Source organism: Heptranchias perlo, chromosome 39 (genome assembly GCF_035084215.1).
Source record: "Heptranchias perlo isolate sHepPer1 chromosome 39, sHepPer1.hap1, whole genome shotgun sequence".
NCBI classification, from domain to species: Eukaryota; Metazoa; Chordata; class Chondrichthyes; order Hexanchiformes; family Hexanchidae; genus Heptranchias; species Heptranchias perlo.
The window spans coordinates 7,759,035-7,775,093 of NC_090363.1; the positions used below are offsets into that span (position 1 = coordinate 7,759,035).

The 16,059-nt window shown below is 50.9% G+C and overlaps 1 protein-coding gene across 2 annotated transcripts in view; it reads left to right on the forward strand.

The window, feature by feature from the left end:
* Positions 1–11,535, forward strand: part of gtf2h4 (general transcription factor IIH, polypeptide 4) — a 66,503-nt gene extending 54,968 nt beyond the window's left edge. For both annotated transcript variants that reach the window (XM_067974009.1, XM_067974010.1), the window contains 4 exons: positions 4,478–4,608; positions 7,187–7,234; positions 9,735–9,813; positions 10,423–11,535. In XM_067974009.1, the coding sequence (XP_067830110.1) occupies positions 4,478–4,608; positions 7,187–7,234; positions 9,735–9,813; positions 10,423–10,592 (428 nt within the window). In that variant the 3' untranslated portion in view covers positions 10,593–11,535. The remainder of the gene's footprint in view (positions 1–4,477; positions 4,609–7,186; positions 7,235–9,734; positions 9,814–10,422) is intronic.
* The last annotated feature ends 4,524 nt before the right edge of the window (positions 11,536–16,059 follow it).

Below are 16,059 nucleotides of genomic sequence, written 5' to 3' on the forward strand. Positions count from 1 at the left end.
CCTCCCCTTGACATTCAACGGCATTACCATCGCCGAATCCCCCACCATCAACATCCTGGAGGTCACCATTGACCAGAAACTTAACTGGACCAGCCATATAAATACTGTGGCTACGAGAGCAGGTCAGAGGCTGGGTATTCTGCGGCGAGTGACTCACCTCCTGACTCCCCAAAGCCTTTCCACCATCTACAAGGCACAAGTCAGGAGTGTGATGGAATACTCTCCACTTGCCTGGATGAGTGCAGCTCCAACAACACTCAAGAAGCTCGACACCATCCAAGATAAAGCAGCCCGCTTGATTGGCACCCCATCCACCACCCTAAACATTCACTCCCTTCACCACCGGCGCACTGTGGCTGCAGTGTGCACCATCCACAGGATGCACTGCAGCAACTCGCCAAGGCTTCTTCGACAGCACCTCCCAAACCCGCGACCTCTACCACCTAGAAGGACAAGGGCAGCAGGTGCATGGGAACAACACCACCTGCACGTTCCCCTCCAAGTCACACACCATCCCGACTTGGAAATATGTCTCCGTTCCTTCATCGTCGCTGGGTCAAAATCCTGGAACTCCGTTCCTAACAGCACTGTGGGAGAACCTTCACCACACGGACTGCAGCAGTTGAAGAAGGCGGCTCACCACCACCTTCTCAAGGGCAATTAGGGATGGGCAATAAATGCCGGCCTTGCCAGCGACGCCCACATCCCGTGAACGAATAAAAAAAAAATCCTGTATATAGGATTATACTGTTCACAGGCACTCTATACGATCCTGTATATAGGATTACACTGTTCACAGACACTCTGTACAATCCTGTATATAGGATTATACTGTTCACGGACACTCTATACAATCCTGTATATAGGATTATACTGTTCACAGACACTCTGTACAATCCTGTATATAGGATTATACTGTTCACGGACACTCTATGCAATCCTGTATATAGGATTATACTGTTCACAGACACTCTACACAATCCTGTATATAGGATTATACTGTTCACAGACACTCTGTACAATCCTGTATATAGGATTATACTGTTCACAGACACTCTATACAATCCTGTATATAGGATTATACTGTTCACAGACACTCTGTACAATCCTGTATATAGGATTATACTGTTCACAGGCACTCAAAACGATCCTGTATATAGGATTACACTGTTCACAGACACTCTGTACAATCCTGTATATTGGATTATACTGTTCACGGACACTCTATACAATCCTGTATATAGGATTATACTGTTCACAGACACTCTACACAATCCTGTATATAGGATTATACTGTTCACAGACACTCTGTACAATCCTGTATATAGGATTATACTGTTCACAGACACTCTATACAATCCTGTATATAGGATTATACTGTTCACAGACACTCTGTACAATCCTGTATATAGGATTATACTGTTCACAGACACTCTGTACAATCCTGTATATAGGATTATACTGTTCACAGACACTCTGTACAATCCTGTATATAGGATTATACTGTTCACAGACACTCTACACAATCCTGTATACAGGATTATACTGTTCACAGACACTCTGTACAATCCTGTATATACGATTATACTGTTCACAGACACTCTATACGATCCTGTATATACGATTATACTGTTCACGGACACTCTACACAATCCTGTATATACAATTATACTGTTCACAGGCACTCTATACAATCCTATATATAGGATTATACTGTTCACAGACACTCTATACGATCCTGTATATAGGATTATACTGTTCACAGGCGCTCCAGTATAATCCTATATACAGGATTGTATGATCAGACACTCTATATGATCCTGTATTTGGATTATACTGTTCTGGGGAAGCTCGGATTCACGGTCCTAGAAAGGGTTAATGCCGCTTGCACAATGATAAATGCTTGTAATCAAAGCAGTTGCTGGAGTCTCGGTGACGGGCAGTTGGAAGGGGGTGTAAAGTGAGAGGGAATCTGCAGTCAGCCTCCGCTGGGAACCAGACGGTTTTGGGTAAGGCCGAACGGTGAACCTGGGACAGTTTCCAGCACCGAGGATCTGGAAGTGAGAGCCACGTGTCATTCAGTGATTGGCGCACGAGGCAGGGCAAGAGAGAGAGAGGGGGGGTGAGGGGTCAGAATCCATTTAATCAGAGCAGCGGTTCCGCACGGTCTCTGCTGGATGAAGTGGCATGTGACGGTGATTCAGAAAATAGAGTGTAGCGTCATTCAGCACAGCCTTTAATGACATGGCCAAGAGGAGGCAGCAGCCAGTGTGAGCGAGCTGACGTAAACCCCGTCTGCTGAGCACAGTGAGTTTGTGTTTTTCATTCCTCCTCTTACTGTCCCGTTTCTCTCGTCTGGGGCGCTGAACAGCTCCGTTCAGTTCCGCAGGCACCGTCACAGTATGTCACTCGAGGTATTCTATGTCGAGTGACTCACCTCCCGACTGCCCAAAGCCTTTCCGCCATCAACAAGGCACATGTCAGGAGTGTGATGGAATACTCTCCACTTGCCTGGATGAGTGCAGCTCCAACGACACTCAAGAAGCTCGACACCATCCAGGACAAAGCAGCCCGCTTGATTGGCACCCCATCCACCACCCTAAACATTCACTCCCTGCACCGTGTGTACCATCCACAGGATGCACTGCAGCAACTCGCCAAGGCTTCTTCGACAGCACCTCCCAAACCCGCAACCTCTACCACCTAGAAGGACAAGGGCAGCAGGCACATGGGAACAACACCACCTGCACGTTCCTCTCCAAGTCACACACCATCCCGACTTGGAAATATATCGGCCGTTCCTTCATCGTCACTGGGTCAAAATCCTGGAACTCCCTTCCTAACGACACTGTGGGAGAACCTTCACCACACGGACTGCAGCGGTTCAAGAAGGCGGCTCTCCACCACCTTCTCAAGGGCAATTAGGGATGGGCAATAAATGCTGGGGTGGCCAGCGACGCCCACATCCCGAGAATTGTTTTTGTTTTAAAAGTGTGGGCCTGGACCGTGAGTGTGGTCCCAGGGGAGAGGGTATCTCCGATCTTGGCCTGACCCAACACCTGCGCACACCCTCTCTCCAGCAGGGGGTAACTGGATAGTGGTCAGGAGAGGAACACCTGGCTGATTTCCCCCACCCCCTGATATGAATTGCACTGCCTCGGTTGAAGTCAGTTAATGCAGCACACAGCAGGTGGTGTAACCCTAGGTTACGTTACGAAGCTGCTGGATAAAGGCAATCTGAGACCATATGTTAGTGAACAGCTCCCCCTGCTGTTACATTGCAGAATCAGGCCAATGAGCATGTGAATCAGTGTCACAGCAGGGCAAATATCTGCTCCCAAGCACTTCTGAAACACCAGATACAATAGTGAGGAGTAACTGGTGCAGCCAAGTGCAACTGTACTGAGTCCCTGTTTGTTCAGCAGGGTAACGATCTCTCTCTACCTCTCTCTCGTCTCCCCTCCCTCGTCGTCTCCTCCCTCTCTCCGTCTCCCCTCCACCATCTCCCTCTCTCTTTCTCCATCTCCCCTTCTCCTCTCTCTCTCCGTCTCCCCTTCGCCTCTCTCTCTCTCTCTCTCTCTCTCCGTCTCCCCTTCTCTCTCTCTCTCTCTCCGTCTCCCCTTCTCTCTCTCTCCGTCTCCCCTTCTCTCTCTCTCTCTCTCTCTCTCTCTCTCTCTCTCCGTCTCCCCTCCTCCCTCTCTCTCTCTCTCTCTCCGTCTCCCCATCTCTCTTTTTCTCTCTCTCTCTCTCTCTCTCTCTCTCTCTCTCTCCATCTCTCCTCCTCTCTCTCTCTCTCTCCCTCTCTCTCTCCCCTCCTATCTCTCTCTCTCTCCCCTCCTATCTCTCTCTCTCTCTCTCTCTCTCTCTCCACCTCCCCTCCTCTCTCTCTCTCCGTCTCTCCTCCTCTCTCTCTCTCTCCCCTCCTATCTCTCTCTCTCTCTCTCCGTCTCTCTCTCTCTCTCTCTCTCTCTCTCTCTCCCTCTCCACCTTCCCTCCTCTCTCTCTCTCTCCGTCTCCGTCTCCCCTCCTCTCTCTCTCTCTGTCTCCCCTCCTCTCTCTCTCTCTGTCTCCCCTCCTCTCTCTCTCTCTGTCTCCCCTCCTATCTCTCTCTCTCTCTCTCTCTCCACCTCCCCTCCTCTCTCTCTCTCCATCTCCCCTCCTCTCTCTCTCTCTCTCCCCTCCTATCTCTCTCTCTCTCTGTCTCCCCTCCTATCTCTCTCTCTCTCCGTCTCTCTCTCTCTCTCTCTCCCTCTCCACCTTCCCTCCTCTCTCTCTCTCCGTCTCCGTCTCCCCTCCTCTCTCTCTCTCTGTCTCTCGCCCCTCCCCCTCACTCTCCCTGTTTGGGCTTTTGATGTCATGTTTGTGTGAATAACCTTGATAAGCTTCTGTGACAGAGTGTTTGCGAATTGACGGGTGATGGTGAAACAATCTGCAACGAAGGCCGTGTTTCGTTCTCTCCCTTTCTGTTCTTTACCAGATTCTGAACTCCAGCTGGCCCTCATCGCACTTTTCTCGGAGATGCTGTACCGGTTTCCCAATCTGGTGGTGGCGCAGCTCAGCAGAGAGAGTGTGCAACAGTCCATTGCTAACGGAATCACTGCTGAACAGGTAACAATGTGAGGGTCACCAGCGTCTCCCAGTGAAGCCCTACACAGGTTCTGAAGTGTAAGGGCCTGCTCCATTCAGCAGTACATGGCCCAAGGTTCAGACAGGTGGACACACATGGCTGGTACACACAGGATCCCAATAGGTTTGATACCCAGACAGGTACACGCTTGACGCTGGAATACATACCCGGCACCAGTACCCATAGGCCCCAGACGGATACTCACCCGAGGCTGTATGCACAAGACCTAGACAGGTACGCACTGTGTGTCAGTACCCACAGGAGCTGCACAGGTATGTACCTGGGGGCTGATGTACCTAGGACCCAGACAGGTGTACACCCGGACAGGTACGCACTCAGGAATGACACATACAGGACCCAGATATGTGTACACCCCAGACTGACATATACAGGACCCATTCAGGTGTACATACAGGACCCAGACAGGTGTATACCCAGGACTGACACATACAGGACCCAGACAGGTGTACACCCCAGACTGACACATACAGGACTCAGGCAGGTGTATACCCAGGACTGACACATACAGGACCCAGACAGGTGTACACCCCAGACTGACACATACAGGACTCAGGCAGGTGTAATCCCGGGACTGACACATACAGGACTCAGACAGGTGTATACCCAGGACTGACGCATACAGGACTCAGGCAGGTGTACACCCCAGACTGACACATACAGGACTCAGGCAGGTGTACACCCCAGACTGACACATACAGGACTCAGGCAGGTGTACACCCCAGACTGACACATACAGGACCCATTCAGGTGTACATACAGGACTGACACATACAGGACCCATTCAGGTGTACACTCCAGACTGACAAATACAGGACCCAGACAGGTGTAATCCCGGGACTGACACATTTAGGACCCAGGCAGGTGTACACCCCAGACTGGACCCAGACAGGTGTAATCCCGGGACTGACAGGTGCTTGCTGTTCCAGGCTGTAATATATAAGCAGCATACTGTGATCTCCTGATTTACTGAGGTGATTTTACCTCGTGTTTAATAATCAGCATCAAAGTCCCACTAATTCTGACCTACCATTCTCTGTGCATGTGAAGAGCTGAAATATGTCGAGTTCTCCTGCTGCCGACTGGTGTTTAACAATTGCTTGGGGCCTGGATCTCCAATTGATTAAAATAGCGGCGCTGAAAAGGTTGCCATGGGGAAACCAAATGGACTCTTTAATGAATGGGTGGGTGGGATATTGATGATAATTCCTCAGCTTTTAAGGAGGAGGAAGTGGCAAGTGTGATTTGTGGTGAGCGATCTGTAGGGCAAACTGGCTGTCTGTAAACCATTCTCCGCTCTGATTTAAGGTTTACTAAATAACGGATTTATGTTAGGAAGACATCAGTCAGTTGGGCCTTGTGTCTTGAAAATAAATTGGATGGCATGAGCGAAATGGGAACACTGTGCAATACAGATTACGTGGGAACAAGAGTAGGCCATTCAGCCCCTCGAGCCTGTTCCGCCGTTCAATGAGATCATTAGCTGATCTGTACCTTAACTCCATCTTACCCACCTTGGTTCCATATCCCTTAATATCTAACAAGAATCTATCAATCTTGGATTTAAAATTATTAATTGACCCCCCCCCCACCCCAGCCTTTTTGGGGGAAGAGAGTTCCAGATTTCCACTACCTTTTGTGTGAAGAAGTGCTTCCTGACATCACCCCTAGCTCTAATTTGAAGGTTATGCCCCCTCTTGTTCTGGACTTTCCCCCCCCCCCCGCCCCTGGCTGTCAGCCTCCTCCTGCAGGGCTCCGCTTATCGGCTCTGGTGGGATAAGGGCAACCCCAGTGTGTCGGTGCTGGAGCCCACGGCACCGTGTAGTACCGAGCCAGGTGTGTGTGGGGCTAGCCGAGCAGGTGAGCTGCAATCAGCTCCGACCCCACCAAGCTTGGGGAGGAGAAACTCCAGCCAGGGTTCCCGTTCCAGTGACGAGTCTGGGTAACGCCCCCTGGAACTGTACCCCCAACAACGAGGCAAGATTTGCCCCACCCCCCCCCCCCCCCCGCTGACGTCAGAGGGACAAGCTGTGAGGAACGGCTGGGGCTCTTCAAACCTCTAGGGGTAAGAGCTCACAGAGCTGCATAAGATCCTTAACAGGACAGAGAAAGTAAACCCTGATCTCCGATGCGGCAGGACAAGGGGGGAGGGTGGGGGGTTCCCCAGGGTCAGGGGCGTGAAGGGCAAGTCTGGGGCAGATGACCGGACAAGTGATCAACAGGTGAGGCCAGGACACTGGTCACATTTCAGTACAACAGCCACTCGCTGTAATGGGGAGACGGTCGGGCTGGTTTTCCTGGGAGGGCGAGATCGAAAGGGCCAAGAACCTGCCTCGCGATGTTCTAATCAGTCGGGGCCTCTTCAGGAGGGGGGGGAAAGGGGGGAGAGGGGGGGAAACCAAGGTCTATGGCCCACCCAGTTTGTTCCTTTACGGTGTAAGTCTAATAGGCGTGCCCTTGCTCTCAGCGGGGTTACAGTGTTCCGAACCTTGTCCTGTGTTAAACCACATCGGCTGCCTCTGTGCTTTTGTGTGTTTCCAGATTATCCATTTCTTGCGGACGAGAGCCCACTCCGTAATGATGAAAGAGGTAAGTCGCTGGCAGCAACTTTCAAACATCGGGGCCACCTCGCCCGTGGGTCAGCGGCGACACCCACCGTCCAGTGTGGTACTGAAAGGATGGGACGTTAAACCGAGGCCCCGTGTGCCCCCCTCGGGTGGACCTAAAAGATCCCACGGCCACTACTTCAAAGAAGAGCAGGGAAATTCTGGGCCGATATTCATCCCTCAGCCAACATCACAAAAAAAAAATCAGATTATCCGGTCATTATCACATTGCTGTTTGTGGGATCTTGCTGTGCGCACATTGGCTGCCGCGTTTCCCACATTACAACAGTGACTACACTTGAAAAGTACTCCTATTGGCTGTAAAGCATTTTGGGAGTTCCTGAGGTCGTGAAAGGCATTGTTTAAATGCACTGCTTTCTTTCTGTTCTTTCTCTCTGGTCTGTGCTGAGTCAGCCATTCTCAGCCAGGTTAGGGAGGGGAAAACTCAGCCAGGCCTCCTGCTCCTGATCACTATCCAGTTAACCCCGCACATGTGGAGATCAGGTGAGGACAGGCTCGGGTCTGGCTCCCAGGGGCGGGATAACCTGCTGGCGCTCAGACGTGAAGTATGATCCCTTAGGCCATGGACAACACCTCCCAGACCCACTCCCTCCACCACCGGCGCACAGTGGCTGCAGTGTGCACCATCCACAGGATGCACTGCAGCAACTCGCCAAGGCTTCTTCAACAGCACCTCCCAAACCCGCGACCTCTACCACCTAGAAGGACAAGGGCAGCAGGCACATGGGAACAACACCACCTGCACGTTCCCCTCCCAGTCACACACCATCCCGACTTGGAAATATATCGCCGTTCCTTCATCGTCATTGGGTCAAAATCCTGGAACTCCCTTCCTAACAGCACTGTGGGAGAACCTTCACCACACGGACTGCAGCGGTTCAAGAAGGCGGCTCACCACCACCTTCTCGAGGGCAATTAGGGATGGTCAATAAATGCCGGCCTCGCCAGCGACGCCAGTATTCCGAGGACTAAATTAAGATACTGGTGCTTGTAGAACTCATGACAAAAATCAACGACTTAGGAGGGAGAAAACTGGGGAGGGACTTCACGTCCTCTTCCCTTCTGCTGCCTGCTCTCCCCACACACTGCTGTGTGGAGTGGCTGCAGCCACAGTGGCCCCTGATCGTGTCTGACCTTAGATCAGACGCAGTGTTCTGGAGCAGCAGGTGTTTCTAAAGCCCGGCTGCAGGTCCAGTTACAGTGCAAGAGCCCCACCTGGTGGCCACGCGCCGTGCAACAGGAGAATCGGCCCACCCAGCGCTGTATTGCTGCGTGGGTGTTTCTACCATTCATTAGTGCCCGATCGAGCACCAATCTGCCCCCCCCCCCCCCCCCCCCGGGGACCCCATGAAAAGTACACCTGGCAATAGATCGCCCTGCCTGGGCTGGGAAACGGACAGGGAACAGGAGAAGGGAGGGGAAGCGGTTGAATTTTGGGAAATGAGCGGAGCGTTATTCGTCTCTCAGGGTTCCCCTCACACAACCCACCGTTGAGGAGGGTCGGCTGTGCAGTATTTGGGGTGCAGAGGTCAGATTGAGGTCGTTATGCTCCGTCTGGTGTCGGCTCTCCTCCAAGGCGGAGGTCCTGAGTTCAAGCTTCCACTCCGAGATTTGCTTCCACCGCCAGTCTGCTGCAGCCCTGACCCCTGTCCCAAATCCCGGGGTCGGGATCGCTGACCCCAGGGCCATTTCCAGGGTGACCGGGGCGCAGGGGGTCCAGGAGCAACTTCCCACCTTGACGGGGTGGCCAGCCGTTCCGGTCGAAGAAGTCCCAACACAAGAAATTGTGAGTTGCCGCTTTCCATTCTGCGATCAGATGCTGCCTTCTCGCTCCAGCAATCTACTTAAATCCTAGAATCGTAGAACCATAGAAGTGTACAGCACAGAGGGTGGCCATTCGGCCCATCGTGCCTGTGCCGGCTCTTTGGTCGAGTTGTCCAATTAGTCCCACTGCCCTGCTCTTTCCCCATAACCCTGCAAATGTTTTCGTTTCAGGTATTTATCCAGTTCCCTTTTGAAAGTTACTATTGAATCTGCTTCCACCGCCCTTTCAGATCATCATAAGTCGCTGCGTAAAAAAACAAAATTCTCATCTCGCCTCTGGTTCTTTTGCCAATTATCTTAAATCTGTGTCCTCTGGTTACTGACCCTCCTGCCAGTGGAAACAGTTTCTCTTTATTTACTTGATCAAAACTCTTCATGATTTTGAACACCTCTGTTAAATCTCCCCTTAACCTTCTCTGCTCTAAGGAGAACAACCCCAGCTTCTCCAGTCTCTCCGCATTAATTGAAGTCCCTCATCCCTGGCACCGTTCTAGTAAATCTCCTCTGCACCCTCTCCAAGGCCTTGACATCCTTCCTAAAGTGTGGTGCCCAGAATTGTACACAATACTCCAGCTGAGGCCTAACCAGTGATTTATAAAGGTTCAGCATAACTTCCTTGTTTTTTATACATCTTGTAGAATCCGGTGCTGCCTCCAACAATCACAGATCAGATCCGACTCTGGGAGATGGAGAGAGACCGTCTGAGATTCTCCGAAGGTGGGTTCCAGTTGCCTTCAGTCACATCCCTGTCATCCTGTTACAGAGTGGGAATGGGAGAGAGGGCACACTGGGGGTATCAGGGCTACACGGGGGTCATTGGGGGGTATGTAGGGGATACAGTGAGGGTCGAGGGCACATGGAGTACACTGAGAATCGGGGTACACTGATAAGGGGCTACATAAAGAACATGGGGATACACTGGGCATTGGGATAGGTGGTGGATTGGGGAGAGCTCAGTGTGGGTCATGACCACACAAAGGCAGAGGGATACACTGGGTGTTGAGGTACACGCTGAATTGGAGGTACACAGCGTGGGTTATAACCACACAGAAGGCAGAGGGATACACTGGGCGTTGAGGTACACAGCGTGGGTCGGGTCCACAGAAGGCACAGGTATTTGAGCGTACCCAGTGAGCATCATGGGGGTGGATACACTGGGCATCAGAAGTACCCAGGAAATCGGGAACACACAGCAGGGGTCTAAGCTACACAGGGCTCATGGAGGGGGGTGCACACCGTATAATAACTGTGGCCAACGCCAAACACTTGACGAAGTCGGTACGTTGTAAGATCTCTCCTCTCTATTTCTCCCCCCTCTCTCCATAGGTGTATTATACAACCAGTTTCTCTCCCAGGTGGATTTTGAGCTCCTCCGGAATTACGCCCGGGATCTGGGGGTCCTGGTGTGGGAAAATGCCTCCAAGAGATTGATGGTGGTGACTCCCGTGGGGCACCCTGACGTCAAGCGTTTCTGGAAGAGGCAGAAGCAGAGCTGACGAGCGGGAGAGGAGAGGAAGATAGGCCCACCCTGGGGCACGTCACCCCAGGCACTGCTGGGCAGAGACGGGGTCCCGAACGGAGCACTGAGCTGATCCAGGATCTAGGGGGGAGGTGGGGGGGGAGAAAAAGAAAAACCGCAGGAAGCGTACAGTGGCCAGCAATGAAAACAGACACAATTTAGTAAGAGCCTGTTGCTGGTTTTGTGTGTGTGTGATGCTGTTTCTCAATAAAAGGTGACAGGCGGAAAACTCTTTAAAGAATAAAAGTGCTGTTTAACACCCGTTGGGTGAGGCATACGCCGAAATGCAATTGTGGAGCTACGGGTCTGCAATCAGGTTAAGGGATCCAGTCTTAACGATATAAATGCAGGGAGCCAGCACACATGAACGCCCCTCTTCTCAATAACCCAAATTACAGAAGCACCCACAGTAAAGAGGGCCTCGGCCGAACCCTCGCTGCAAGTTTCTGAATGGACTGGTTTCGTTCCGCCGCCCTTGTGCCATCTACTGATAATCAGTCGGACCGATCGATCTCTCCGCTCTCGAGTCCGACTCTGCGGCAAAAATCCACAGGTGCCAAACGCCAGCTTTTTTTTTTGTAAAATGCTCGACGAGAGGAAACAAAAACCCGCTTATTTTCTCGACTGGGATTGGAGCTGGGTGATGCCAACTGATCAGGTCAAGCGCAGGGCGGACTGGAGCCGGTCAGATCAGTCGGACGGCAGGACTGAAGCCGTTAAAACCAGACTGGTTAAAGGACGGAACTTGAGGCCGTCAGAACCAACCGAGCATTTGTTACGTTCTCTCCCGCTGTTAGTTGTGAGTGAACTTGAGGTGGGAAAGTTTTAAGACGGTTTCTGATAGTCACAGTAACAGCTTGTTGATTAGCATTTGTTCCCTCCAAAAAAACAATACATTAAAAGTCTTGCATAAACTCTGATTGAAACCGCCTCTGTGTAAACATTTATTCTGACAATTTTAAATGTATGTCCTTATCTGTCACACTGTAATTGCAACCCACCTGCCTCTGCTATTAGCAGTGTGATGCCTCCCCATTCCCATCTCCCTCGCCGTTTGGCTTACGGAGACTGGACGACGGGAGGCCGGCCAGGAGAGCATTGGAATAGTCAATTTTAGAGGTGACAAAGGCCTGGATTAGGGTTTCAGCAGCAGATGGGCTGAGTCAGGGCCACAGATGAGAGATATTAGGGAGGTGGAAATAGGCGGTCTTGGTGATGGAGCAGATACGGAGTCAGAAGCTTATCTCAGGGTCAAATAGGACCACAAAGTTGCGAACAGTCTGATTCGGCTTCAGACAGTGGCCAGGGAGAAGAATGGAATCAGTGGCTAGGGAACAGAGTTAGTGGCAGGGACCGAAGACAATGGCTTCGGTCTTCCCAATATTTAATTGGAGAAAATCAAGCAGCGTGACAAATCAGAGGGAGTGGAGGAATTGGGAGAGGTGGTGGTGAGGTAGAGCTGGGTGTCGTCACCATACATCTGGAATTGATGTCATTGAGGGGCAGTATGAGAAATAGGAGGGGGCCAAGAATAGATCCTTGGGGGACTCCAGAGGTAACGGTGCGGGAGCGGGCTACGACTGGATAGATAAGAATGGAACCAGGAGAGGGCAGTCCCATCCAGCTGGACAATGGAGGAGAGGCTTTGGAGGAGGACGGCGTGGTCAACCGCGTCAAAGGCTGCAGCCGGGTCGAGAAGGATGAGGAGGGATAGTCCACCATCGTCACAGTCACATAGGATGTCATTTGTGACTTTAATAAGGTCCGTTTCAGTACTGTGGCGGGGAAGAAACCTGATTAGAGAGGTTCAAACATGGACTTGCGGGAAAGATGGGAATGGATTTGGGAAGTGACGACACGTTCAAGGACTTTGGAGAGGAAAGGGAGGTTGGAGATGGGGCGGTAGTTTGCAACGACAGAGGGGTCAAGGGTGGGATTTTTGAGGAGGGGGGTGATGACGGCAGATTTGAAGGGGAGGGGGACAGTACCTGAGGAGAGAGAACACCATTAACAATATCAGGTAACATGGGGGCCAGGAAGGGAAGTTGGGTGGGAGTAGGGTCGAGCGAGCAGGAGGTGGGTCTCACGGTCAAGATGAGCTCGGAGATGGCATGAGGGGAGAAAGGAGAGAACCTAGAGAAAGATGAGAGTTCAGGGCTAGGACATCACCTGTCTACTCTGGATCACACTTGGAAAGTCTGTTTCTGACCTTTACCAGGATTTTGAAGTGGGTGGAGCAGGATTTCCTAAAGTGTTTCCCCAAGATGTTGTGGAAGGTCCCTGTTATTTAAAGTATTTTCAGTTTTAAATAACACAGCATTCCCAAAGTTCCTACATTAAAGGAAACGTTTTTTTGGTGTGAATTGACGGGCTTTATTTGGATATTCCTGCCATTGCACTTGTGGAATTGCCAGACTTTCGAAATAAAATAGGGAATGGGGTCGGAATGGTGATAAATTTTACTTAATTAAAACAACTGACACGGATTCCCATATCGAGGATTTTATTATTGTGCTACTTTGATGTGTGATGTGGAGCATCGGCCGGTTACTGGGTGAGTGTTGCTTCCGAATAAGGAACTGGATAAGAAATTGAAGGGAGAAAATTTGCAGGGCTACGGGCAAAAGGGCAGGGGGAGCGGGACTAGCTGGATTGCACTTGCGAAGAGCCAGCACGGCCTCGACGGGCAGAATGGCCTCCTGCGCTGTAACCATTCTATGATTCTACTGCGGATACTGGAAATCGGAACTAAAAACAGAAAAGAAGAAGTAAAGATTTAACAGTTTACAAGCAAGTACAGAGCCGGGGAAGGGAGAGGTGGGGAAAGAACAAAAGGGAAGGTCTATGATAGGGTGGAGGGCGGGGGGTGATTAAATGACAAAAGGGATGATGGTGCAAGGCAAAAGGGAGGTGGGGGTAATGGAACAAACATGGAAACAAAGGATGGATCCAGAGGAGGTGTAAATGGTTACAGCAAAACCATTACCAGCACCTGCTGTCCGAGAAAATGGGAGCGGAGGTTAAGATCTAAAGTTGTTAAACGCAATGTTGAGTCCGGAAGGTTGTAAAGTGCTGTGGAGAATTATGAGGTGCTGTTCCTCGAGCTTGCGTTCAGCTTCATTGGAACGTTGTAGGAGGCCAAGAACAGAGAAGTCTAACATCTGTCATTGGGAAAATGCTAGAATCCATTATTAAGGAAGTCGTAGCAGGACATTTGGAGACTCATAATACAATCAAGGAGAGTCAACATGGTTTTATGAAGGTTCACTAGGTTGATTCCAAGTATGGAAGGGTTGCCTTATGAGGAAAGATTGAACAGGTTGGGTCGATACTCATTGGAGTTTAGAAGAATGAGAGGAGATCTTATTGAAACATACAAGATTCTGAGAGGACTCGATAGGGTAGATGCTGAGAGGATGTTACCCCTCATGGGGGAATCTAAAACTAGGGGGCATAGTCTCAGAATAAGGGGTCGCCCGTTTAGGACGGAAATGAGGAGGAATTTAGTCTCCCAGAGGGTCGTGAATCTTTGGAATTCTTTACCCCGAAAAGCTGTGGAGGCTGAGTCATTGAATACATTCAAGGCTGAGCTAGACACATTTTTGATCAGCAAGGGAGTCAAAGGATATGGGGAAAAGGCGGGAAAGTGGAGTTGAGGTAAAAATCAGATCAACCACGATCTCATTGAATGGCGGAGCAGGCTCGAGGGGACGAATGGCCTACTCCTGCTCCTATCTCTTAAGGTCTAATGGTAAGTCGGAGTGGGACAGGGAATTAAAATGGCAAGCGATCGGAAGCTCAGGGTCACGCTTGCGGACTCAACTGAGGTGTTCAGCAAAGTGATCACCCAACCTGCGTTCAGTCTCTCCAATGTAGAGGAGACAACATTGCAAGTGGCGGATACAGTATATTAAGTTGGAAGAAGTACAAGTAAACCGTTGTTCCACCTGGAAGGAGTGTTTGAGGCCCCGGACGGTGGGAAGGGAGGAGGTGAAAGGGCAGGTATTGCATCTCCCGCATGGGAAGGAGAGAGGATGGTGGAGGTAATGGAAGAGTGGACCAGGGTGCCATGGAGGGAACGGTCCCTTCAGAATACTGAAAGGGGAGGGGAGGGGAGGGGAAGATGTGTTTGGTGGTGGCATCGCGCTGGAGGTGGCGGAAATGGTGGAGGATGATCCATTGAATGTGGAGGCTGGTGGGGTGGAAGGTGAGGACAAGGGGGGCCCTATTGTGGTTCTGGGAGGGAGGGGAAGGGGTAAGGACTGATGTGCGGGAAATGGGATGTACTCGGTCGAGGGCCCTGTCAACCACAGTGGAGGGGAATCCTTGGTTGAGGAAAAAGGAAGACATACCAGAAGCACTGGTGTGGAAGGTGGCATCGTCGGAACAGATGCGACGGAGAAACTGGGAGAAGGGAATAGAGTCCTTACAGGAAGCTGGGTGGGAGGAAGTGTAATCAAGGTAGCTGTGGGAGTCAGTGGGCTTAAAATAGTTGACAGCCTATCCCCAGAAATGGAGATAGAGAAGTCGAGGAAGGGAAGAGTCGGAGATGGACCATGTGAAGGCGAGGGAGGGGTGGAAATTGGAAGCAAAGTTGACAAAATTTTCCAGTTCAGGGCGAGAGCAGGAAATGGCACCCATCAATGTACCGGAAAAAGAGGTGAGGGAGCGGACTTGAGTAGGACTGGAACAAGGAATGTTCCACATATCCCACGAAAAGGCAGGCATAGCTAGGACCCATACGGGTTCCCATAGCGACACCTTTTATTTGGGTTAAAGGAGAAGTTCAATGTAAGAACATGTTCAGCCAGGCAGAGGAGGAGGGCAGTGGATGGGGACTGGTTGGGCCTCAGTTCAAGGAGCAGGCGGTCCTGGTGAGGGATGGAGGTGTAGAGCGACTGGATGTCCTTGGTAGAAATCACTGGTTAGGCCCCAGCTGGAGTATTGTGTCCAATCCTGGGCACCACACTTTAGGAAGGATATCAAGGCCTTGGAGAGATTGCAGAGGAGATTTACTGGAATGGTACCAGGGATGAGGGACTTCGGTTATGCGGAGAGACTGGAGAAGCTGGGATTGTTCTCCTTAGAGCAGAGACGGTTAAGGGGAGATTTAATAGAAGTGTTCAACACAATAAATAAGGCAAAACTGTTTCCACTGGCAGAAGGGTCGGTGACCAGACGACACAGATTTAAGATAATTAGCAAAAGAACCAGAGGCGAGATGAGAATTTTTTTTACTCAGCGAGTTGTTATGATCTGGAATGCACTGCCTGAAAGGGCGGTGGAAGCAGATTCAATAGTAACTTTCAAAAGGGAATTAGTAAAATACTGAAAAAGGAAAAATTTGCAGGGCTATGGGAAAAGAGCAGGGGAGTGGGATTAATTGGACAGGCTCTTCCGAAGAGCCTGCACAACCACGATGGGCCGAATGGCCTCCTTGTGTG